Raw genomic sequence first — 25,016 nt, forward strand, 5'->3', positions numbered from 1 at the left:
TAAAAAGGAAAGGGATTCCTTTTTATAGCTGCAAGATCACCATTGCTTCAGTCAAATAATCAGGTGGATTAGAAAACTGACAGCCGGTCAGAAGGACATGACTTCAGTTGCTCTGTTAGGCTACTTTGTTGCTCAATATGTTCAAATATATTTTAACACAAACTAAAATATGATGTCAAGAATCTTTCTAAACGTATCTAATGACAGAGCCACAGAAGGCCTCACATCCCTTCACCACCAGCCAGGTTGAAATGGGAAAGAACTGTACAATGAATATGGAAAAAATATATATTAAAATGTAACTATGTTGAATATCGATTTGTTTCCCCAAAATGCACTTGAGTAACTGTAAAATTTGGCAACATAACAGTTGAGTTTTTACAACAAAAGAGTTGAAGTTTAACACAATTCCTTCTGTTTGTTAGGAAAAGTGGCTTATTTTCATCCTTCACAATTTTTCCCCATCCATTCTTCAAATTACTTAAATTGAATAGGCATCAATTGTTGTCATTCATCGAACACTTAACCATATCGTACCAGCTCTGGTTGTATCAACATTTATATCTAATCGTCTTGCAGGTTTTAAATATATTGCACGTGTTTCCTCATGAAATCTATATTGTACGACAATTTACTACAGGCATGTACAGTATACAAATATGTGGACGGTTTACCACATCACGTCAGAGTTGAAATGCAATTTTATGCGATGCCTTGAGTCAGTCTGATTTACTGTTCACATGTTTTGTGCAAGTCATCAGACAAACAGGGCAAAGGGGACACATTTAGTTTTTTGACAATATTCTTAGACTGACCAGGAATTTTTGGAATCTCACCTTCAGGGTACAAAATTTGATGTTATCATAATTCAAGAAAAAAAAACATACAAGATAATAACATAAGCCCAAAATATATGACAGCCAGTCAATATATTAATAATGATAAGATTTTATTATATTCATATGCTGTGTGTAAAATTAACAAAATGCAAATATTTATTGTTAATTTCAATTTTATTTCAGTAAATGACAATGATATTTGCTATTTAATCTTCTTTATCTGATTTACAAGTGGGTTTACACACAGATTCAAAAAGGGAGAGAAATTGGTGAAGAGTGTCTTCAACAAATCAACAATAGCTAAAAATAAAAAGAAGAGAGATCAGCAGACACTGTCAGATGCTGCAGCAAATAATTCCAAAATTTTACACACAAACAGTACATGGTTACGTACTCAGTATGGCAAGTTGTCAAGCATCTACAATCCTGAGGAATTGCTGCAGCTCCCCCAGGATTTCACAGAATTTGTTTTGACAAAGTCAGACATTATAGTTGGTGGGATCAATGTAGAGTAAATTGGGCCTTATGGTACAAGCATACTAGAGCATGCAAATACATGCTGCAGTTCTGAACGTGTCAATTCATTGATGAGAAGTCCAGATATAAACTAATACACATGATATGGAGAGACAATTATGATGGAATCAAAAAGAAGCACTACTAAGAAGTGAGAGGATATAGGATCTTTTGAAAAAATATGAAATATTTCCCACATACAAATGACTAGACTTTAGGTTGTTAACTTGCAGCCCAGCTGGGATGGCGTAAGAACTGAGGTTCATGCAATGCTGGCACAATCATTAACTGAACTGACATAAGTTCCCACAGTCAAAGCATGATGTGATGAAAAGGTGCTCCACTCCGAAACATTTGTCTGTTTTTTTAGTGGGAATAAAAGTATCTGTGTCATTCCTGCAGGGCCAAAGTTTTCATGTGGTTCAATTTGTTTAGACTTGGTCGGTGCCATCCTGTTTACAATGTGCCACAAAGCCGTCCTAAAGAACAGCAGAGTTATTCATTATTCAGATTTGGAAACTAGCTCACGTGTTTCACAGCTGTAACACAACTACAATGTTATGTAGCCTTTATACGCTCAGCTAATAAATCCACTTTTCGGTATGGAAAGATGTGAACAAGTGAGGGGTTGATGACTCAGTGTATACACCTATCACAGCTAGTAAGTCTACTATCAACAATAACGTGATGCAGGTTAAAGATAAATTGGTCAAGTATGAATTCATAAAGGAATGATGCCTGAGACTTGCCACATTTGCAAATCGAAGCTAAGTACAATGTTGCTGACACACATTTCTTAAAATGTAACATCTCCAACCAGTTGCAGAGAATAGTTCTGCTCTTAAGGGAAAGTGAGGAGGAAATGATGCCAAAAATGAATAATAATAATAATAAAATAAAAAAAATAAAGGGCTGAGTTCTTTTAGCATTTCTTGACGTTTATTTTTATCCCTCGCCTTTGTGTGTCCTTGTGAGTGTGTGTAGTTTTATACTCATAATATAGTGAGACATCTATGGATGGGCTTCTCATCCTTCCAACCTGCCTAGTTTTAAAGGACCAGGCCCTCATAAGCAGGACCCTCGGACTCAGGGGATTCCCTCTGCAGGCGAAGATGCTCCAGTGTGTTGTGGAAGTGTTTGTTGATCTGCTCCGTTTCCTCACTTGCCTCCAGATTGGGAAGATCTTCCCTTATCTTTTGGATCAGCTGATTTAATACCTGGACAGTCACCTGGATGGTTGGAGGATGGAGGACATTATATGTGTGAAGTGATGTTTACAGAACTTGTACAGACTGCGTTAACATTATATAGAAGGAAATGTCTATGTGATTTATTATTTTTGGTGTGGAAATTTGACATTTGTGGTGTCCTACCGCGTCGTTTTCTCTCTCATAGAAGCAGACGTATCTGTTGAGGATTTCAATGAAAAGCTGGACTTGCAGCGATGGGTCCATGCACTGGTTGGCAATCTTCAGGGCTTTCTTTAGACACTCCATCACCCGCTTACCATCGCGTATCTAAAAGGTGCAACAGTACTAGTTAGCCACAACTGCTGTTGAAACAGATTTAAGTGTCCATACCATGATCTTTCAAACTTCCTAGTATCATGTATATTATTGAGACATAGTAGTTTGAAAATCTAAAATCTTTTACTAATCTGCATTTTTCATTATTCTGTAACATCTGCTCCCATCATGGATTTAAAGTTTCATTGTGTGGACGCCATTAAAACAACAACCTAACTCACACAGAATGTGCTGGGGCACATACTCCCAGCACAACACATTTAGTTCCCTTTGGCATACAAATATACATTCAGTCAGTCTGAGCTCGGTCTATCACTTTACATAAAAATGGACAAAGTGTCTCAACTTTCTCCCATTGTACAAAAAGGAAGCCAAAACATGTCAGCTATGGGGGCCGCCATCTTTCACTGTTGATGCCATTTGGAGCCACAGTCCGCACCGTGGTTATCATTGTGTGGAGCAGTGGGCTAAAGTTCCAGTTAATTAAATCATCAAACCAAATGAGTCAATCATGACATATTACACTGTTTTTATAGCAACAAATAACTGGTCAATATGAGCAAATCACATTTATATCTGTTTTTGCATATATCTCAAACACACCTCTTCACCGTTTTTTTCAGTGCTGCGACCTGACCAGAAGAGATGGGCGCAGATGCTGACGGCTCGGCACTGGTCAGGCTTCTTCAGGAGCTTGGAGGCAGCTAGCGCACACTGAGTCCTCAGTGGCTCGTGGTTTTCCTCACTGAAACAACGCATTCGCTCAAAGGTACCGATGATTAGTGTGATGGCTGCCAACTGGGCTTTGGAGTCACTTATCTCATCCTCATACAGGGAGAAGGCCTGGTGAGGAGGGGGAAGGATTGAGCAATAAGAGAAATAAGGGGAAAGGTGGGGTCAGTGAGGAAGGAGAGAGAGAAGAATACAAATAAGACAAAGGATGGTGAAAGGAGAGAGCTACAGAATAAGTCTTTTAGATTAACAGAGAGACAAAACAAAAAATATATATAAATAACTGAAATCACCATGGTTGCCTCGGGAATGTTTTAAAATAGCTTTTCAGCCTTGGGCTAGTAAACCTATTTTGAATGAAACTGCTCAGAGATGCTTATCTACACAAACCCCCAAACAATGCTTAAATTCATATTTACATTTTTTAAACATTTCACTCATCCCAACAACATCAAATCCTCTGCCTTATTGGTCAAAACCTCTCCTTGTGTAATGTGACACTGCTGCGGCATGGAGCCAACTTTGTATTTATGAATGTAGGCATCATTGCTGATATACAAAAATGAACCAAGTAGGTTTAAGGTCTATAAAACAATGGCATGAACAATGGAGCCAGTGGGAAAGTTATGTATTCAGTGTGTGCCTGAACTCTGTGTATCTACTGTATGAAATGTGCAACAGCAACTGTAGCTTTCACCCTAATCCATTGTACTTGAATATAAGGCCAAAAGGAGACACGGTTTGTTGTTTTATATAGAAATGTATCATCATGGAATAAACCCCTTTATGTGTATCATCTCGTTTACAAGAGGGTCCTAACACTTGGTTTTAATCTTCGTTCACTTTCACACCTATACTTTGGCTGCTTTCACTGTGTGGACATGATGTAAGGCTGAACTCTCAAGAGAGTCAAAGAACTGACAGTCTTTTACTACCTGGGACATGAACTCATATGCTACAGTCTCATGGTTCTCAAAGCCGATCTCGCCTGCAGCCAGCGCCCCCTGCAAGAAGAGTCGAAGAGGCAGCTCAGCAAGCTCAGCCTTGATAAGTGCACTGATGGTCTGGTGGGCGAAGGAAAAGATCTTCTGACACTTCTTTTCCCACTTGTCATCCTGAGGACAGACACATTTGGGATCATTTAATAACAGTACAGAAAAGACCACAAAGCATGTGAGGTGGAGTGAAAAGTGTGGTTTGCTCACCAGTGAGGAGGTTTCCTTGTATCTGAAGGCCAGCTGGTAGGCAGCGAACACCAGAGGAGGGAGTGTGTAGCGAATCCTTTGGTTTCCACCAGCGCCAAAGTGTTTTCGGGCTGTGTTCAGAATCTGACCACAAAAATCTGAAAGTTACTTTCAATTAACAAAACAGACGTATTGTCTGCCAACCATGTTTGGGATCAGTAAGTTAAAGAACTATGACAAAAATTCAAAATTTGCTGTCAATTTTCAAAGTTTTAAATACAGTTTCCTACTTTTAAGGCAGCTACTGTTAGCATTAATTTTCATTCAGTAAATTAATATATAAATTAATTCCTCACAGTTCAAAAGTCTGAATTGACCAAGGAGGGAAAATACTTTGAAAAGAGGAAACACTATAGTATAACTACCAAAGTATTCAGAAGTAATATAAAGGCCAGCACAGTAGAATGTGGTAAAATCTACTACATGAGATACTCACAAGGTACTGTTGATCTGGATCTTCAGAGTGGAGAAGGTGGATGAAACGACCCACAAGGCTTTGCTCCTCAGCAAAGTCCTCAGGGTCAGGATCATCAGCTGGCTGGTCTGGCTGGTCCTGGATCAGCGTGGATGCCAAAGTCAAAATGGAATCCACCTAAAGACATCAGAGAGGGAGAGATGATTTAATTTTCAACATTTTTCCCACTGCTTTTGGCTGAGAGAGTGAATCACTCTGAGGTCATGTGTCAGAGGCCGGCATCAAGCAGCTCAAGTGAGTCAGAGTAGCAGGAGAGGACCACAGTCAGGAGTTAACCTGAATAAACACTAGGTAATGCTGTCCTGTTCTCGCCAATTTATCTGATTCTACATCTAATCATAGTTCTCTACAGTTGGGTATATGTCTAGACTCCTCTTAACCTTTTCCATCAAGCATAAACCTGGCTTCAGGTCTTGCCAATGCAAGACTAGTCAATTTTGAGTAGTTGTGTAAAAAACAAACGGACAAAACCTAGAACTTGAGACCTGATAATAAAAACATAAAATAAAATGCCAGAGGAATAGAAACTAGATAAATGACAGAATTACTATTTTTAAAAAATAGCCTTCCTCTAAAAGTGAGGACTGATTTAAAATAAGGACCAGAGTTTGAGTATAATGATCTGTCTTTATTTAAATTGTATTAGATTTAAATTGGCATTTGAGTGATGATTTGAGGGTGTAGTTTTGTTGCTGTTGAAATATATTTCATTATGAAATTAGGTTTCTCTGTTATTCAGCCTCTCTAACAGTTTCAACACAAACAGAATATTATAACCTTCATGAATGTAGGATTCATTTCAGGACCAGTGTGTAAGACTGTATTACTCTTAGCTTAGAGTGTACCTAATAAACTACAAACTAGTGGAGTGACATCCTTGTGCTGTAGTGTTAGCTTGGAATCTGACCTGTTCCTGGGCCACAATGGTGGTGTTGTATTCCAGCGTGTTGCTCAGCACGTAGCAACTCATGCTCTTGCGTGACTCGTAGTCAAAGTACTCGAAGAGAGGTGGAAAGTGCTTGAGCTGCAACACGGTCAGGATGTTGTTGTAGGTGTCCACTGGGATCTTCAACAGTCTGGTGAGCTCCTTTGACACTGCACTGCTGGTCGCTATGCTGCAAGTGGGATAAAGCGTATGCACAGTGGTATCCAGCTTCCTGATCATTTTCCACTCTCATGCCAACTGAAATAACTTCCAGTTTTTTGTTATTTGCCTAAAGACTGCATTTGCAACTACTTGAGAAGTTTATGTTTTTTATGTTTTAATAATACCACCCTCCAACCCTGCTATTTGACCAATCTTAGGCCTTACAGCTTAGAAGAATGACTGTATAACATTAATAAATGGACAAATCTTGAACCCACCTATAAGACCTTGTAATATGGTGGTACCCCATGACGATTCAGAACAGCCCAAATACACAGCATTAACTTAAACCCCGTGTTTCAAGTGTATGGAGACTTACTGTTCCAAGTTGAGCTTGTTGAATATCTCCACAGTGCTCTCCAGGACCTTATCTACATAGTCAACACGGTCAGGGTAACATTTCATGGCCAAATTGATGAGGGACACTTGGAGAGAGACCACGTCCTCTGATGGCATGTCCTGGCGAGACTGAAGGAGGTGGAACATACAATACAAGCATCAGCATAGTCAGTCCAGCATTTGTTTGAAACTTTAACTTGAGGTCAGTAGAGCTTGAGAGGGACAGTGTAGTAAGAACATTCTGCTGGTTTATCATACTGGAGGGAGCTGACAAGACTGAAAGTTCAAAACCCATGTAGATCAGTAATTGGATGATTAGATTTACTCCACTTTTTTGTTTTATCTCATGTGTAAACATCTCTCTGCACAACCAGCTGCTACACTCTGCATTGAACCCACTTCCTGTCGCTCTGTGAGCTTTGCTCAGGCAAAATAAAGATTAGTTCAATCATGCCCAGCGTTCTCATACAGATAAACTGGTAGCTCCTTAAACAAGGACAAATAAACATTAGGTTTGACACTTCAGCCTTGCCCTTTGTCTAAATTCTACCTACCTAAGAAAGTGAATTGCAAACAGATGAGCCTGCATCAGCAACACAATGACAGTGGGCATGACTGAGTCAGTTTCCTGAAACCCACGCTTGTGTAGAAAATGAGCAGCGAAAACCAGGAACAACAGCTATCAAAACAGCCAACAGTGAAAGCAAGTAGCAGCGGAGTCAGTTTTATTGGAACCAGAAAAGCCAGTTTTTTTAAATAATAAAGTGCAGTCATCAGGCCCTCCACTGCTTGTCCTTGAGTTGAGTGAAGTGACTGCAATCAATTGTTATTACTGGGACTGTTACAGAAAGGTGATTCAGGGAAAGTGGAGTAGAAGGAGAAAAAACACATGTGGCTATTGATCATGTTAAATAAAAATCACCTTTTCTGAAATAAATCCTGCCTGAATGCGACTTAAACCAGCATTTTTATATTCTTACATACTAATTAAATTGTCTTACACAGCAGGTTAAACTAATATAACCTACCTGAATGACAGTGGCCACTTGTTGAGAGAAGATGTCAAACAGTTTGATCTCAGCTGGAATGCCGGGGCCGTCTTCTCGATGAGCAAACAGAGCGAGTCTGAAAGAAAAAAAAAGAAAAAGATTAGAGCTGAGTAGATTTCTGCTGTTAAGGTCACAAACAGGGAGCAAATAGGTCGTCTTGTTTATTCTTCGTTATAGTTTAATAATAAATCCAATTTTTTCTTTAGTAAAACAACATGTACAGTCACTTTATTTTACCATCTGGTGATCCAGGACACTATTATATAACATTAACCACGGAAGAGGTTATTTCTCTTTTACAGAAAAATACATTAAAACTTTTATATACATATAATGTTTGAGACATAATGGAGAGGGTCTGTAGTTAGATTAAACTGAAATATTATACAATATTTTACACTGTGTTTCTCTTCATTAGTGTCTTTTGCTCAGCTATTATATTGGATATTATATTGAATGTATTTTTCAGTCACTACAGGGACACAAACAATCCATATCAGTTAATGTAAAATTAGTTCATTTTGCTTTAACAAAAGCTGCAAATGCAAATATTGACAACAAAAAGGTATTTAGAGAGTTTCTATTTCTTTTGACTTAGTTGGTTTACACTGAATCCGACTGTACCTGTCAATGAGGGCGATGATGATGTTCTTGACATTGACGTGTTGATGAAGCTCAGCACAGGAGCGCAGGAAAGGGTTCAGGGTCTGAAGGTGGAACTCATCGGGAAAAACCTGACAAGACAAGAGTTTTTTAGACCCGAACTTTGGAGCTGGGCTTTTATATTATCTATTTATCTATGAAACTAAAATGAAGGTTGGAGTTTCAAACAAGAAACTGACAATGTTATAATTCTAGTTGTATTTAGGATTCAAGGGCTGGTTGAATATCATTTTATAACCATCGATAATTTGTCTTTAAATTAACATAACATTTTCACTGACATAAAATCAAAATAGACCTTTCATATATGATTTGGAAACAAATTTAGATGTTAAGATTCTTATTTATCATGAAACACCATCAGGGAGGGGTATATCTGCAGTGTCTTTCCATTTTGGAACCTCTAACCTACAGACACAGACCCTGATCAGACCATATAATTAAACACTCACATAAACTTTCCAACTACAGGGGCTGGGGTTCAGACAGGATGAAAAAATGTATCCATCTGTCCCTGTGGTTGTATCGAGTCCAAACCAGATCCAATAACTACCAAATAAAATTCTGATTTCCCCTCCACCTTCTGCTCACCAATATGTGCACTCTTTCTATTTCTCTCCATTTTGTTTTGTCGTTTCCTCTCCTTATATAGGGACTTATAAAATAACATGTCAATCAATACATTTCCATAACTAATAGAAAAAAGGTTCACTGAAGCCAGTCAGCCCAGAGCTTGTGTCAAACCAGTCAACTTCAAGCCTGCCTATCAAAATGTGTTGTATCCACTGGGATAATTTCTACGTAAAGTAACAAGAGGCCAGTGTTTGAAGAAGTCAGCAGGCTGCTGGGATCACTCGCGTTCATGTGATAGTGAGTGTAACAAAGAAACTGTATTGAATGTGGATTGGTCAAGTCCACATCATGGCCAGAAACAGATCAGTTCAATAAGGTCAATGGTGGCATCAACACAGAGGGTTAGTACCTGAATGATGCACTCCATTAGATACTCCTGAGCCAACGGGTCTCTGCAGTTCACAACCTGCTCCAGCACTCCAGCAAGAACAATCTGTGCAGAGGGAAAACAGAGAGATATCAATTTACCCACATAGTTTTGTAATTGTACATTACGTAACAAGATACAAGTAAAAATAAATAACACTGGCTTATTCATGCAATTATTAAATCAGTTAACGGAACTGATGCTGTTATGAGAGCAGACAGAGGCCCTACCCCAGTATTAGTGTGGTCTTATCAATTAAGTGCTCTATGAGTATATATGAGGGCAGATTTTTCACTGGCAAAAATCTAAAATTATTTTCAAAACCAAAATGTAATCAGTTCATCTTTGAGTCCAAGTGAACGTTTGTGCCAAATTTTAAGATCAAGTTCAAAAGCGTGAGAGGGACGAACAACCTGCAAACAAAATGCCTCTGGCTGTGGCTGTCCAAAAAGTAACAGTGCATTAACCTAAAAAGTTATATACTTATGTAAATTACCGTTTACAGCATTTGTAAACAAATTTAATATATAATTAACACAATATATGTTTGTTTGATAAAACAAACAGTTACACGATATAGTATTTTTATTTAATGTAACAAAAAAGGGCTTATTCTGTCTACAGTAATAGAATAGAAACTGGTTACAGTTTTAAATGCATTCAGCTGATGCATACTGTCATTACACTTAAGTGCTAATATACAATTCACACATAACTTCCCTATCCAATCACATATATATATGTGCAGTAGATTTTCCCTTTCAGTCACAAAAACAATATTTCAGAGTGGAGTGGTTGTAGAAAAAACTGTCAACGTGTTTTGGTAAACTGATGAAGAACTCATCTAGGAACACAAAAGGAACCTATTTAACCTACCAATGTAGTAATTCTGAAGCAGGATCTATGCAATGCACAGCTGTGAACCAGCTTCTTGTGTCAGTCTACAAACTTAACACTAACTTAGGCTGCTGTTGATGCAGAGCTCGCCGCAGAGCTGGGACTTCCACAATTTGATTTGGATCCCCTGTTCAGCAGTTCACATTTTAGTCATTTTCACCATCCACATTCAAACTGAAAGCTCCTGTTTAGTTAAGTGTTACAGCCAAACACATACCTGTTTGTACTTGTCCACATTGACACCCTCCAGCTGGCTAAGGCGAACTAGGTTGGTGCCAACCAGAATCCTAAGTTCTTGTCGTTCCTTTTCTCTCTTTTCTCTGTCTCGGCTGTGACCCTGATGCTGCATTCGGACCCACAACTTGTTCATTTCCGCAAAGTTCAGCAGGACAAAGTCAATGGAGTCATTGATATCACCGGTCATCTCCTCTGATCCCCTGTGGAGTAAAGACATTTTATTACAAGGAAGCTTGTAAAATTAAAAGCATCATTTGAGTGCTTAACTATTGTGTGTATGTACACTATATCTGTCTCACAACAGTTTCATAATGATATATATATATTTTTTGTTAACCACATAACAGATCTCTAATGTAGTGTTTTTTACTCTGATGCTTCACCGTAGACCTGTGTGCAGGTCTCTCTCTCTCTCACTCACTCACTCACACACAAAGCAGATTCAGCACAAACTCTATAGATACCATTGTCAGTGTGCACATTCATGCAACAAGCATACATTTCTAAGCAGGCAGACCTCAGCTTAACAGCAAACCAGTTCTGTAAGAGCCAGATACCCTAATCTCCTGTAAGGTGCATAAGCACAAATAACAGTCAGAGCCTCAGAAACTTGCAGTCACAAGGAGAAAACCCTTGCATTCATTGGGGTGAAGTTTAGGATGACAACTCTGAATACTCGTCAATATCTAGCCAGCACATCCCAGCCTAGAGAGAGTACAGCCCCTCTCCAGGAGTTTGGTTTCACAGCCAGTACTGTGCGTGGAACCCAGTCCAACTATATCTCCTTGGTACTGCTCCATCTCCGACACCTACTCTCCCCTACAGAGAGGTGTTATTTCACATCACACGGACCAGTCTCCCATGCCAGGGATCGGTACAACCAGGTCCCTGCTACCCAATTCTTATCCCTGCAGGTGGAGGGCCCACAGGGTGGTGACCCTGTGTAAGTTGAGCTGTGCCTGACTGGACCTGTCTACCAGACACTTGGCAGTGAATTCCCCTCGCAGGTCTGACATTACGAGGGGAGCACAGTTTCCATGTATAAACTGGACAAAATGAAACATTCCCCATATTCAACATTCTTTAGGATTGTTTGTTCTCAAATCTAATGACACCTTTTCTACGTTTATTAGAATCATAAGAGAGTTTTTGTTATATGTGTAATTCAGACTGTGAAAACAGGAGACACAGAGTTCAGGAGGTGTCCTGGTGGCTCAAAGATAAAGCTCCTGGTTTGAGACCTTTGTTTTGTTGAGTGTTATCTTCCTGTTAGTAAGTTATTCTTCATTTTTCTATTTTTCTATAATGCATGAATGTCAAGCAATGAGCTTCGAACCCGTAATTATCTACAGCTTTAATTAACATGATGGATTTGTTTAAACTGAGCTTGATTTAAGGGGGAGTTAGTGGGGGGAGTTTCCAACATACAGGACATTCTTGCTGTGGGAAAAAAGTGCTGACCACTCTTACACCACCAACAGCTCTCCCAACATGTGCTGCATTCAGGGTGTTAGAAAAGAGATGCATTTCAGTGTCATTGAGTTAATAGTTTATAGAACTAATTTAAATGAAGGGTGATCCGATTGATCGGTCACTCTAATTAGTTTGATAAGCATTTATAGAGATCTCAGAGCAGATGGTGGAAATAGCTAACGAGTGAAGCATCTTGCGTCTCCTCTCATCTCTGGTGTTAATGCCTTTCTTCATCATCTATCTGTGATGTGAAAACATCAGATTTCATCACAGTCAGAGGAAGTTCAAGTGTGTGTCCTGGTCATATAGTTCAGTTATAAAATCCTGCACAGCGTCACTCATGCCGCTGCTGATAGCGCAGGTGAAGCATGTGTCAAAGACACAGGCTAATACAGGAGTTTAATGTGGTGCTGAATTGAAAAAACAAAAAGGAACAACTTGACAGTAATAATGGACATTTACTGACAAAATTGTGAGTAGGATTCAGCTCTGTAGTGTTTATTTGCATATAGAGTGAGCAAGATCTATTGTATGTGGTCAATTGGATCACCCAAGACGCATGTTAATCAGGAGTAAACAGGTCCATAGACCCTGTGATTGTATCGGCCGATACTACTCCAAAAGGATCACTGATTGGCGATTGGCCCCCAAAATCCTGATTGAAACAACCTTAACTTAAATGCAAACTAAAAGTGACCAAAGGGGTGGTCAGGCCAGGACAACATGCTCTGAGAAGTGATTGGAGATACAAAGAGAAAAGGCTTGACTGACTTACTCTGGCTGCTCTCCATCATCCGGCAAGATATTGCGGGTGCACTGCAACAGGTAGTTTCTGAGGAAGAGACCTCTGAGTGGGTGCTGGACACCACGACACATCTCAACCAGGTCCTTCAAGATGTCCTTACGAGACTGGGGGAAGGAGCGAACGTACACCACACCCACTGTGATTAACAGATACCTGGGGAGAGAAGGGCAAAGCAAAGAGTCTTGATCTGATAAAATGTTCATTTTTGCCAACACTTTAAGTATGAACCCGGAACAAACACCAGTATGAAGCATGTGAAGACATAGAGGTATAGACAGTGCACTGCTTTTTCATTTCATACACACCATGTTCCGTGAAGGATGTGTTTTTACTAGTTTTATAGTTGTATATTCTGATATAGGGACATAGCAGAATCAGAAAACTCCATATAATCCACATGTATTGAACAGTTCCAGTTAACCTTTTTTCATTTCCACACTACCAAAACCAGAGGGAACTTATACAGAACCAGACTTGTACAGAACCACACTTGAGTAAAGTTTGAAGTAATATAACAGAAGTTGCTGTGACAACTTTGAGTTTAAAAAGGTGTAAAAGCTATTTGTTAATTTGTTTGTTAGTTTTACTAATATTCATTAATTATCTGAATGTGGATAACTTATTTATAATGACATATTAAAAATGATATTTACTTTATTTAGACTAGATTTTTTAGGAAGCTACAGGTAGTGACGTAGGCTCAACCTGGAGTTTGACCAGCAGTTTGCAATCCAACTCCTCAGATGGCCGGCTAGTCGATTTGAAACATTATCCAGGGGAAAACTATATTATCACAGCAAGAGCTTCATGCAATTTACTACTGGCTGAGCTAAATACATAACAATTACATGTTTTACTATATTATTAATATTTATTACATTACTACTTCAAATATATAAAATTTCATTAAAAATAAATACATACAAATCAAAATGAACAGAGGTAGTGTGGTCAATAACAATTTGATTAGCATATTCATTGACCAATATGAAATCATCCCTCCCCACAACCGTTAAATGTTAATTATTTAGGATAATCCAAGGTTTCCTTTGCTGACTAGTAGATCATTTTTGCTTGGTGACAAAAGAGACAGATTAAATAAATCATTTGAACTGTTAACGGTTAACTCTGTGTTTACTTTTCTGTGTTAAATATTTTAATTTCAATTTGTCTGACTATAATGTAATGGCCTTCAATAGACAAAGAGTAGGGCAAGCTTGATGCGAACATTGCTAGTGTGTCAATAGAGGCTGATAGTGACAGTAGCCCCATCCAGGTAAATAATCACAGGTCACCAAAGTACATAAAAATACAAACTCAATGCTAAACCCTGATAATCATTGTTTCACATCAGTGTCTGAGTAGAGGCTCAGAGATTCACAGTCAGAACACAGACTGCAAGGCCTGTCTATATTTAAATATCTGAAGCTACTTCCTGATTGATGGTAGTTCAGTTCAGGTGATACTCACAGTCTGGGGATGATGTTCCCTGCATACTGGACCAGCTCATACAGATCGGCTACCTTGCGTCCCTTCGCGAACTCATCAGTCAAATAAACCTCCAGGTAGTGGAGTTCGTCAGAGATGGCCATATCTGAAAAGACTGTTAAGGACCAGTAACAATACGTTTTAACAGGCATTACTGCACTAATATGCTGCTCACACTACTCTTATTGCATGGACACAGTGCAAGAGTGATTCCCTGTATGTTGCATTCACTAATAAACCTAAAAAGTATCTGGGCATCTTTGGCTGCTCTGGGTGTGTGAGTGTTGTACTGAGCACGTAATTTACATACGGACATAATTTACGGACGGTCTGACGTCAATATGGTCAGAAACATGAGAAAGTTGTTCATTTCTAATTGTAAAGTCCCATTTCTCACAATTGAGAATCTAGTGGTTGTGCCTGCAGGGCTCAGTCTGAAAGATACCAACAGATGTTAGGGACATATCTTCAGTTGTGTACCTTAGCGTCATCAGCTGTTTCTGCCTTTTAATCACAAGATACCCTCCTCTAAGGCAGGCCCACCAGAGGCTGATCAGACCTGGGTGTATGTCCCTCATATCTTGGGGCCCAGATGGGGTCATTTCTCCTGATCCAGAGCCACTGGCTGCAGTGTTCTGCAGTGTGTGATGTTTCTTTTATGTTGTGGCACAGGGCTTGTCCTGATGTTGGATTTTGCAATATTACCCCTGCAGCCAACATCCACTGGGTGCAATATTGCTTTCCAGCCAAGTTGTTCTGCCTCTCATGCCATCTCTAAGGAATTATTTTTTTACATGGGTGACATAAGTGACATTTTCTGAAAAGTTGGGCAAGAATGTCCATCATATCAGGTGTAGTCAAAAGAGGAGCTGTCAATCACCATGTGTGCTGAAGATCCTGATGGAGTTACTTATATTATTTGAATTTTCACCTAGAGTTTATATTTTTCAGAAAGAATATAACAATCAAGATAATTGAATGATTGAAGCTAATTGTTGTCCTGGTGTTACGGTAATACAATCTTGGTTGTCGAGAGAAAGGTCTGCACTATCAAGACAGTCAAACATGTTTAGAGAAGATTTAACATTAATTATGCTGTCAAAGTATAAAGTGAAGAAAAAAAACACCATTACAAAGTGTAGTATCTGTCTTCATCCACAACTGCAAAGGATACAGAGCTCATAGTAGCTCTTTGGAGAGAGCATGGAGGTCCTCAGCTCACCCAGCATGTTAGAGGCATGCTTCAGAGCATCCATCAGCTTGTTCTTGTCCTGCAAACCAAGAGTCAAGCTATGAACAAATAGATATGTAGCATAATATCACATGTATGACAAGTATTAACTGTAACCTCTCTTAACTCCCTTGGTATGAATGTCATTAGAAATTGTGGACAGTGTCCATTTACCATGTGAATCTTATTTTAGCTACCCACCCAGGAATATCTTAGTAAGGTCATCCACAGTAGTTTCAATACACTTTGACATAGATATCCAACAGTATGAACAAATGTCATCTCTAAAATGTATCTTGGTGATCAGAAAATATTACTTTTGTTTAAATTGAGGAATTGGAATTTGCTATTTGATCAATAATCAGAGCTGGGCAGTGATTAATTGATCTGAACCCGGCTCACAAAAATGGACAGAAGCCTAACCCCATCCTTAACCTAACTCTTCAGCAGACTGAATGACTCAAATATAGACTTGCAGGGTGAAGACAATAAGTCCTCTTTCACATATGACGAGGAAATCAATTCTCCTGAAGACATCTAATACATGAAATGGAAAATGTCAGTGGTTTCCCCTCAGCTCATCACAAATTATCACCACCATGACAATGATTGTCACAGACTGAAGTCGCCCCTACCAGACATCGCTTCATCTGGAAAGACTGGACCTTGACAGCCTGCACAGCTTCATCCAGAAGCTTCTCCTGCTCATCCTGGGGAGACTGCTGCGTGGTCGGCTGGAAGAGAGAAACACAACTTCTTTAAATGTTGGATGTTTTACATATTAAAATATATTTTGTTCTGCAGCATTAATCAGGAAAACAGCACTTCATCATAATTTTATTTCTTCATAAGCATAATAACTGGAAAAGAAAAATATTATGAACAAAAAAGTGAGAGGACTTGATCGATATCACATTATCTGGTTATTATTCTGGAGACATTATAATAAGATCCACACAAACTTAAAGTGTAACTTCACCCTTACATTTTGGCTGAAGTGTTTCTCCCTGGAAATTAAAATAAAAGCCTTAATAATGCACTGCAGGGAGGCGGGGCTAAGACACTGCTAAGACACGCCCATATATCCTCATCTCTTGCTCACCCACACACTGACATAGATACCATAGCTTGCTAAAGCTAAGTTATCTAGGTTGTCTAAGACTCCAGTAGCAGCACACACACTTTTGTGACAGAAGGGGTATGAGGTACAGGCTTTTCGCCTCCAGAATTTCCTGATGGCCAAGATCACAGTTGTTATGAAACAGCCGGGGCTAAACCATGTCTGAGGGGCGTGGTGGTCCTGAGGCAGCGGTTCAAACGGTGTGTGTGAGAGAGACAGTCAAGGGGCAGGAGAGGATGGGGAAGTCTTTAAATGGTAGACGATGTGGTGGTTTAAAGTCAACATAGATGTGAAATTTAGTGCAGCTCTCCATATTCCCACTCACGAACAGTCTCTGGCGGCAGGGGGCCACCCACCCAGGTGTCAAATTTTTAAAATATAGATAAGTAAATACGTCCCAAATGGTTGAATCTACGTAAAGTCCAATTATTGCTTCTGTGTCAAAGCTACGCCACGTAGCCTACGCACGGGGCCAAGCATTCATAGTCCGCTGTTATCCTCCTCTGGATCTGCGTTCGTGCGTGGATCACAGCAGATATTCAGGCTAAAAACAAGGTGTAAATGACGTCCTTTCGAGATGAATATGAATGTCGGCGCTTACGGACACACTTGGATGACATCACAGGAGCAGTATGGAGGCCTTTTATGTTATTTTCTGTTGTTTTTTACGTTTGAAGAAGTGGTCACCATTTACTTCAATTGTATTGGATTTGGCAGCAACACTGTTTACCCCTCCAAAAGTGTTCTGTGGACTCAAACACTCCACCCAACCCTGCATCGGCATAGTGGTGAGTAGATAATGAGTGAATTCAATTTTTTGAGTGAACTATCCCTTTAATGTGATATTAAAATAGGCATTTATGTGTTTCATCGTCATCAAAATTAGCTACAGCTCAAAATGCACATTCAAGTGCAGTATCTCTTTAATGACTTTAAAACTGATGACAAGACATACAAGAGTTTACTGAGGCTTTATTTAGTGTAGCCTACTACCAGTGTTAAGTGTAAGTAAACATGTCCTGTGTTCCAACATGAATAAAACCCAGACTGCACAAAACTAACCCCGAGCTCAGCTTGTCCATTAACTTCCACATGACAACGTGACACAATTAAAAACTAACTACTGTGTTTGAGTGTAACTCGGGCGAGTCTGCGCTAAATACAGTCGTGCATGTGTCGGTACGTAAACATGTCTGAAATGTAAAGGTGTTGTGCTCTCGCAGGGTGGCGGACATGGCGCCGCTGTTAACCAACAGACACCGTTTCCACTTAGTTTTTGTTGAGTTCAGGCCACAACATATAGCGACTGTAACATATGACACAGCAAAGCGGAAGAACATGCTAAACAACAGCTAGCTGTCACCTGCTCCGTCCGGGAAATCTCCGACGCTGGAAATAGAGGCTCGTCTGACCCGACACATTATATGGAGCTGACACGATGGCATTTTTCGTATATATAACGTGGATTAAATGAACATTAGCGAGAGACGGCTAGCTGCAGTCAGTTGGTAGCTTGCTAGCCTCGCTAGCCGCTGTCTGACGTTAGGCCACAGCAGCGCTCACTTTCTAGTCCAATTTTAGTTCCGCCTCACACAGCGGAGTGTGCTTGTTCACACTGACCCACACTGAACACGGACCTGACCCAGGAGCAAACATGAGAACAGAACGAAACAGTGTTAGGAAGGTGCTCACCATGATTATTAGCTGTGTATCAGATCAGTCGGAGAGGCTGGCCTGTCATGTGACCCACATTCACGGTGCCTTCACGGTCCGCTCTCAGCGAGCAGCACATCACAGACCGGGCGTGGCCTCAGCTCCACTGTGGCCAGGATGTATATGCATGAAGTGAGCTGAACATCTGTACACATGTTGACTGTTCAAGACCCAACGACACAAAACCCCAGGTGGTCACAGTTAATGTAAAAAGTTATGTAACATAGACACATATATTTTGGATTTCCTTACAAGGAACCTGACGTCAGCACGCCATCCTTATAAGTCAGGAACTTCACCCTTTTTTATTATTGAACCATTGTCAAATGTCCCAACAATATGGCACTTAGATCAAGATACTGCATATGAAAAGAGGAACAGGTGCAGCTCTGTAAATAGATACATCCTCTGCATATACCTGCCTGTTAGCACTGTTTGTTTACTCGCCTCTGGAAAATCTGCAATAACCATATACACATATCTTTATACAGTATACACTTGTCACTTGGGTTTTACACTCCCGTCCTCTAATATTTATAGGATTGCATTTGTTTTTGTTTTTTAACATTGACCTCTTTTACTTTATGTAAACTGACGTGATTTCAGTTTTCTTCTCTCGTTTGCATCTTATTGTGCTGTTGAGCTGACCTGTCTGTCTCGTCCAACACTTTTCGTTGTAACGGTGACAAATAAAAAACAAGAAACATGGTAAGCAGGAGACAAACATGAAGCCAAAATACTGTAAGGCAAGAAAGAAAGAAATGAATCATAAAATAAGTTAAAATTAAAAGGACTAGGGCTTGTTTTCTAAACTATATTCTTCTACTCCAATTACCATTGTTATAATAATTCTAATGAGGATGATGATGACTACATTGTTGTTGTTGTTTTCAGTAGCTTACATAAACGTAAGAGGTTAAATAGGTTAAACCTGCAGATTTAGAGATATAACCATGAGTTAACATTCAAAATACACAAAGAAAGTAGGTTTACCCCAAACTGTGTCTAAATTGAACTAAGAAAAGAAAATATTGTCACAAATTATCAATTAAACTGTGATGTAAAATGTTTATGGTGGAATTTCTATCATCTCCCCCGATCTTTAACCAGAGAGAAACTATTATTTTATATCATTTTATTTTATTACCTAAAATAAGACTAATTCATGAATACCAGTTCAGTGTTCAGTTTATCCAGATGGTGGCAGTAATATTGTTTGCCTACCACCAGGTATCGCTCACGAAGAAGACGGAGGCGGAAGCATTAGTGGAAAACATGGCAGCGCCCGATGTGGACACACTTAGGGCAAATCCATTTCTGCTACAGAAACTTCCTCGGTGTCATCAATGACTATTTGGACTCATGGTGTTTTATGAACGGAAGCAGCAGCTGGTGTGAGCATGTGGCCGAACAGCAGAAGAACAGGAGCGGCCCTGAAGATCCTCCATCTCTGCTGTGCTCCCACCGGGTTGAGAGGAGGAGTTGAGGGGAGGCAGCGGAGGGTCTACAGGTGTATGTCAACATCAGGACCTCCGTGGAAACTCCTGTTCTTTGGTTCTGATCACTTTGCTTTGGAGTCTCTGAAACTCCTCACAGCCAGCAGGTGAGAATCACATCTCACACAGGAGTTCATCAACACAACCTGCGGTGTCAGATCCGACAGACGAAGTAACAGTGCATTAGGCTTTTCTGTTTAACATGTCTGTTTAAACAAGGGTAAAAAAGAACACTGGAATTATATATATTCATTATTTAGAGTAGCTTTATTGCCTTTCTGATTAAAACTTCAGAAGACTTATTATCATACAGTTATGTTGATTGTGTAATTAGCTGTTGGATGAAGGATTTTAGGCTGATACTGTTATATACAACTATTGTACTCTTGCTTGTGTTCAGACAATATTTATCTTTTAAAGTTTGGTTATTTGAGTAATCCTGAAAGCCCATTTTCATTTGTATTGTCCAAATAGTTGGAATTATGTTCTAATCTTTCTCCCAATCTCGCCAAAGTTTTGGTAAAAGGTGACAATAGATTTTTAATGTTATTTAATGTTAATTTCATCAGTCAGTGTTGTTGAGATTAAGATCTCTTTTTCAAGAGCGATCTGAACACAAATAAATATTCACAACAACAAAACAGCACTACAAACAAAGAATAATCGAAACAGCACTACAAACGAATGAATGAATTAATAGAAACAATTAAATCAATCTTTGACGATATCAGATAAAGGAGCTTTAAAAAGTCCAGGAGGAGTGAGGGACTCCTTATTCATCATGTTGAACTAAGGGAAGTGAATTTATAATAATTAACCTCCATGTTCTGTTTGTAGGAGCTCCAGTGCAAATATAGTGGAGTCCCTTGAGGTTGTCACTCTGTCTGCTGATGTCCCAGTGACAAGGTTTGCTCAACAGAACCACCTCCAGGTCCACAGGTGGCCCCCGGAGAATGTGGACGGACGGTTTGATGTTGGCGTGGTGGTGTCTTTCGGCTGTTTACTCCACGAGAAGCTCATCAACAAGTTTCCACAGTGAGTACTTTTTTTTATTTTTTATCTCTCAGTGGTTTGTTTGGACTGTTGCTGTGCTGTGGAGGTCACATATTCAAGCTTTAAAGAAAATTTATTGTATTTCCGACCATTGATGTAATTATCACAACACTACTCAATAATGACATAGATCTCAAACTACATGTCCACACTGAGCCATCTAGATCTGCATTCACTGCTGTATCATCAGTTATATCGGTTATATATTGCTATATTATGTATGTATTGATTACACTAAAAGTTACAGATGAGAGAAAGTTGTTTTCCCAATTCTGATGTCCCTAACTAGTCTACACACACACACACACACACACACACACACACACACACACACACACACACACACACACACACACACACATTGCTAGCAGCCTGTTACACCACAACTCAGTGTCCTCCTGCTCTCTGTTGTTACTTATACTGTGTTTATAGGATCTAATATTTATGATATCAACCATCTAAATGAGCATTGAGTAGTAATTTAATCCAAGACAATAATGATTACATATAAACCAGCTGTCATTCTGAATATTTGACTCTGTGGGTAGATAATCCTTATTTTATAATGTGAGGTTTAGTACATATTCTAACTTTAATCAGGGATATGTTTGAATTTGTTCTCACTGTGAACATGATTTTTCTTTGCAGTGGGATTCTGAACGTTCACCCCAGCCTACTGCCGAGGTGGCGAGGTCCAGCACCCGTCTTCCACACCATTTTACATGGCGACACTGTGACTGGAGTCACCGTCATGCAGATCCGCCCTCACAGGTAAACAAGAGGGAAAAGTTCTCAGCCTTACCTCCTGATACTTTTTTCCCATTAAATGGCATTAAACATCTTCACATCCCAGGTTTGATGTGGGACCCATTCTCAACCAGGAGCTCCATCAGGTCCCTGAAAACTGCACTGCTGAGGAGCTTGGAGCTGCCCTAGCTGAAAAGGGAGCACATCTGGTGAGTAGTTGGAACAGAAATCGAACAGGACTTTTTCCTCTTACTAACAGGATGGTTACAGAGTTGCTGTATTTGTATTTTTAATTGCAGCTCATCGATACTTTGATGACACTCTCTGAGAGAATGGCACATAAAACGGAGCAAAGCAAGACAGGTGCAACTTTTGGTATGTAGACCTGAACTACATAGATACAGTTTTACCAAACATCTTTCAAGAGAAATGATCCCAATTCCAACTTTATTTCCTCCAACAGCCCCAAAAATCAGTGGCTCTATGAGCTGGATGGTGTGGGAGGAACAGACGTGTGACCAAATCGACCGCCTGTATCGTGCAATCGGATCACGAGTAAGGAGAACTTATATGGGACTGTATTCACTAAACAACCTAAGGCTAAAGACAAATAATTAGGACCATCCATCCATTTTATGTTTTCTCAGTTCCTTAGTAAATGATTCAGCAGCTCTGTGAAGAGCTCTAATGTATCACTCTTACTCCTGGTGGTAATATAGAGCGATGAGTTCATTTGTGACTGTGTCACTGTAACAATTCTCTCCTCTCTGCCATCAGATTCCATTGAGGACCATGTGGATGGGCAGGACAATAAAACTTCTTGAATTTGTAGGAAAATGTCACATTTCATTATCAGGTAGGTTTGATAAAACCAGTTTTATTCATTTTTTTTATTCTTTATTTTCAAAAGCATTACATTAAAAGGAAGGATAAGAACAGGATAACATTATGTATACGCTTTCTGTATGAATGTGTGTGAGTTGGCTAATGCAACTTGTGCGGCAAGGGACTTTAATTGCTTCATAAGACTCTCTTATCAGAGAGAGACATTTTCGCTCCCATATTTTTTCATATTTACCTTCTGTTCCCTACATAGAACCTGAAAATGATCAAAACCTGTTAGAGATTTAAAACCAGTTAACTTTTGTGTGTTGTGGAACACAAGTGTCTGCGTCAGTGAAATCAGCACTGTACTGTAGGTGCATTAGAGGATGTTCCCACAATAGAATTGAGTAGCACAGTTTGTAGAGGTGGGGGTTCTTTAAGTAGTGGATATATTTTTCTTCCTGTGTGCTGTATCAGGTTACTGAATGGTGAAACATTTCAAACACATATCTCCAGTACAAAGAAGAAGCAACTTTGTTGAGCTAATAATAACAATAAAATTTCAAAAATCTTTAGGACAGCAATCAACTGCAATCCAGTACACTGCAGTCAAGAAGCTTGAAATTTTGAATGTAGTTCAATTTGATTCCCCAGCCTGTGGGGGGAAAATAAAACAATTCCTCAGAAAGTGTTTCAAACATTCCTGACACAACAAACCATGAGGTCATTGAAGTGCACTAGAAGAATGCTGTGTGTGTGATGTGGAACACGGACGGTGCAAGGCCGGGTGGCATTGACATTCACATGCAAGTGTGTGTATTTGCTGTTGGCCTGTGCCATGACATTAACATGTGACCCTGAGCATATATCACTCCCATGTTGTCTGCAGATCAAAAGAGGAAACCAGTTCCCGGCTCAGTGACATATCAGAGGGAGTCCAATACTTTAGCTGTCTGCTGTAAGGTCTGTCCAGCTCTGTCCAAATTCCTCAGTACTCATAATGACACAAACCTGTCCCTCTCTACTCCACTAGCACAGACAGTTTTACTGTATGTCATCCTGATATTCGTCATTGGTGTTGGCATGTGTTCCCTGTTCCAGGACGGCTGGGTGGGTTTCAAGGCAGTGCTCCTGAAAAAAAGACTGACAGCAGCTGACTTCAACAATGGCTACCTGCATCAGACTGTGCAGCAGACTGTGCAGCAGAAGACACTGTGTCCGACAGCTCAAGGACTGTTTCTTAGTAGAAAAGGTGGAACTGCAGCACAGCCGATTAGAGAAAACTCAGTGTCGTGATGTTACAACCCTAATTAATTCTGCGACGTGAACACTGCAGACAAGACATCACCTAATGGAACTACTGTCGTGAAGTTGTTACTCTTGTCTGTTTTAAGACATCTGCATCTACAGTACGTTTACTGTATTAATGAACTCTATACTTGCAATAAATTAATATGCTGTTGACTGACATGCAAGGAACAATCATGAAAACTTAATTTGTTTTTATTTCTCCATTAATTGAAGTAAAATTTTTATATTGGTTGCAGGTTCTGATTACTGAGTGACTTTTGATTCACTAGTCTTGACTGTAATGTTAATGTAAGCAATGTTAGTAAGAGTTACACAGGTAACATACTGTATTTACAATGACATGGTTCCCGTACCAGTGACAAAGGAGCACTGCTATACACATGACTCTGCAAGGCTCCACACAAACTACTGCTCACAGTTGATTCACTGACACTGTTCTGATGGTGGCTGGATCTTTGTCAGCTGTCCTTGGTGGTGCAGCAGAGAGTTAGTGGAGTTGGTTTGCAAGAGTTTGGTGTCATACCATATCACAAACCCCTGGAAAACACGAAATCCTGTAGTGTGGGGGTAACGGCACATGTGGATTTTTTAATATTCTAGTCTGGTCAAAAAGTGTCAACAAGGGCAAAATTCCTTCTTTCTATATAAAGATGTACACATGAAACATTGATATTTTAGCCACAGTAACAGTGTGGCTCCAGATTCAAATCACTCAACAACTACTGCCTTTATGTTCAGTAGAGGTTGATTTCATGATGATGTAGGGAAACAGGAGGGTTTGTTTTTGAGTTTATGTCCAACTGTATGTCCACAACTCCAGATCCCATTTTGTGGACATTCACCAGAGTTCATGTCTGAAAACGGCTGTTGTATTCTTCTGCTGCATAATATGCTGCTTCTAAGAGGACAAATTAAATTGTACTTAATTTGATACGTACTTAACATCGGCTTGTTAAGATTTTCATTGTGAGCATGTTACCACGGTGACCAAGCCCCGGGGAAAGGGCGATTTTGTCATAGTGGTCAAACTGCATTCACCATATTCATATGAATGCCATATGGGGTAGGTATAGGTAAATGAGGAAAACTT

At 39.7% G+C, this 25,016-nt stretch overlaps 2 protein-coding genes and 1 long non-coding RNA gene across 3 annotated transcripts; 1 reads left to right on the forward strand and 2 right to left on the reverse strand.

The window, feature by feature from the left end:
- Positions 1-930: 930 nt before the first annotated feature.
- vps35 (VPS35 retromer complex component) lies at positions 931-18,606 on the reverse strand. The gene is made up of 17 exons (XM_034577159.1): positions 18,474-18,606; positions 16,297-16,395; positions 15,605-15,701; positions 14,413-14,536; positions 12,913-13,095; positions 10,645-10,864; positions 9,513-9,596; positions 8,492-8,601; positions 7,847-7,943; positions 6,799-6,947; positions 6,240-6,447; positions 5,294-5,449; positions 4,819-4,941; positions 4,549-4,728; positions 3,485-3,724; positions 2,729-2,872; positions 931-2,584 (listed from the first exon to the last, which is right to left on the reverse strand). The coding sequence occupies exons 1-17, from the start codon at positions 18,474-18,476 to the stop codon at positions 2,405-2,407; spliced, it is 2,397 nt and encodes a 798-aa protein (XP_034433050.1). The 5' UTR covers positions 18,477-18,606; the 3' UTR covers positions 931-2,404.
- On the reverse strand, positions 11,000-11,964 carry LOC117756604. The gene is made up of 2 exons (XR_004612823.1): positions 11,431-11,964; positions 11,000-11,066 (listed from the first exon to the last, which is right to left on the reverse strand). It is a non-coding gene; the product is annotated as an uncharacterized LOC117756604 (long non-coding RNA).
- Positions 18,607-19,726: 1,120 nt separating the features above from the next.
- On the forward strand, positions 19,727-24,097 carry mtfmt (mitochondrial methionyl-tRNA formyltransferase). Its single transcript, XM_034577172.1, has 9 exons — positions 19,727-20,097; positions 20,828-21,025; positions 21,692-21,814; positions 21,897-21,999; positions 22,090-22,165; positions 22,254-22,345; positions 22,568-22,646; positions 23,505-23,578; positions 23,717-24,097. Exons 1-9 carry the CDS (start codon positions 19,895-19,897, stop codon positions 23,909-23,911), a joined length of 1,143 nt encoding a protein of 380 aa, XP_034433063.1. The 5' UTR covers positions 19,727-19,894; the 3' UTR covers positions 23,912-24,097.
- Positions 24,098-25,016: the final 919 nt, after the last annotated feature.

The sequence above is a fragment of the Hippoglossus hippoglossus genome, chromosome 3, assembly GCF_009819705.1.
Source record: "Hippoglossus hippoglossus isolate fHipHip1 chromosome 3, fHipHip1.pri, whole genome shotgun sequence".
NCBI classification, from domain to species: domain Eukaryota; kingdom Metazoa; phylum Chordata; class Actinopteri; order Pleuronectiformes; family Pleuronectidae; genus Hippoglossus; species Hippoglossus hippoglossus.

Excerpts from the sequence above, each read along its gene's own strand:
- vps35 (XM_034577159.1), bottom strand. Across the intron at positions 14,537-15,604 it reads AAAGAGCTACTATGAGCTCT|ATATGGCCATCTCTGACGAA; the intron begins GTATCCTTTGCA and ends CAGTCTTTTCAG. Across the intron at positions 10,865-12,912 it reads GATGATGGAGAGCAGCCAGA|GGGATCAGAGGAGATGACCG; the intron begins GTAAGTCAGTCA and ends TTTACTCCACAG.
- mtfmt (XM_034577172.1), top strand. The coding sequence starts at position 19,895 with ATGTGGCCGAACAGCAGAAGAACAGGAGCGGCCCTGAAGATCCTCCAT. Across the intron at positions 22,000-22,089 it reads CTGAAAAGGGAGCACATCTG|CTCATCGATACTTTGATGAC; the intron begins GTGAGTAGTTGG and ends TTTTAATTGCAG. Across the intron at positions 22,166-22,253 it reads CAAGACAGGTGCAACTTTTG|CCCCAAAAATCAGTGGCTCT; the intron begins GTATGTAGACCT and ends TTCCTCCAACAG.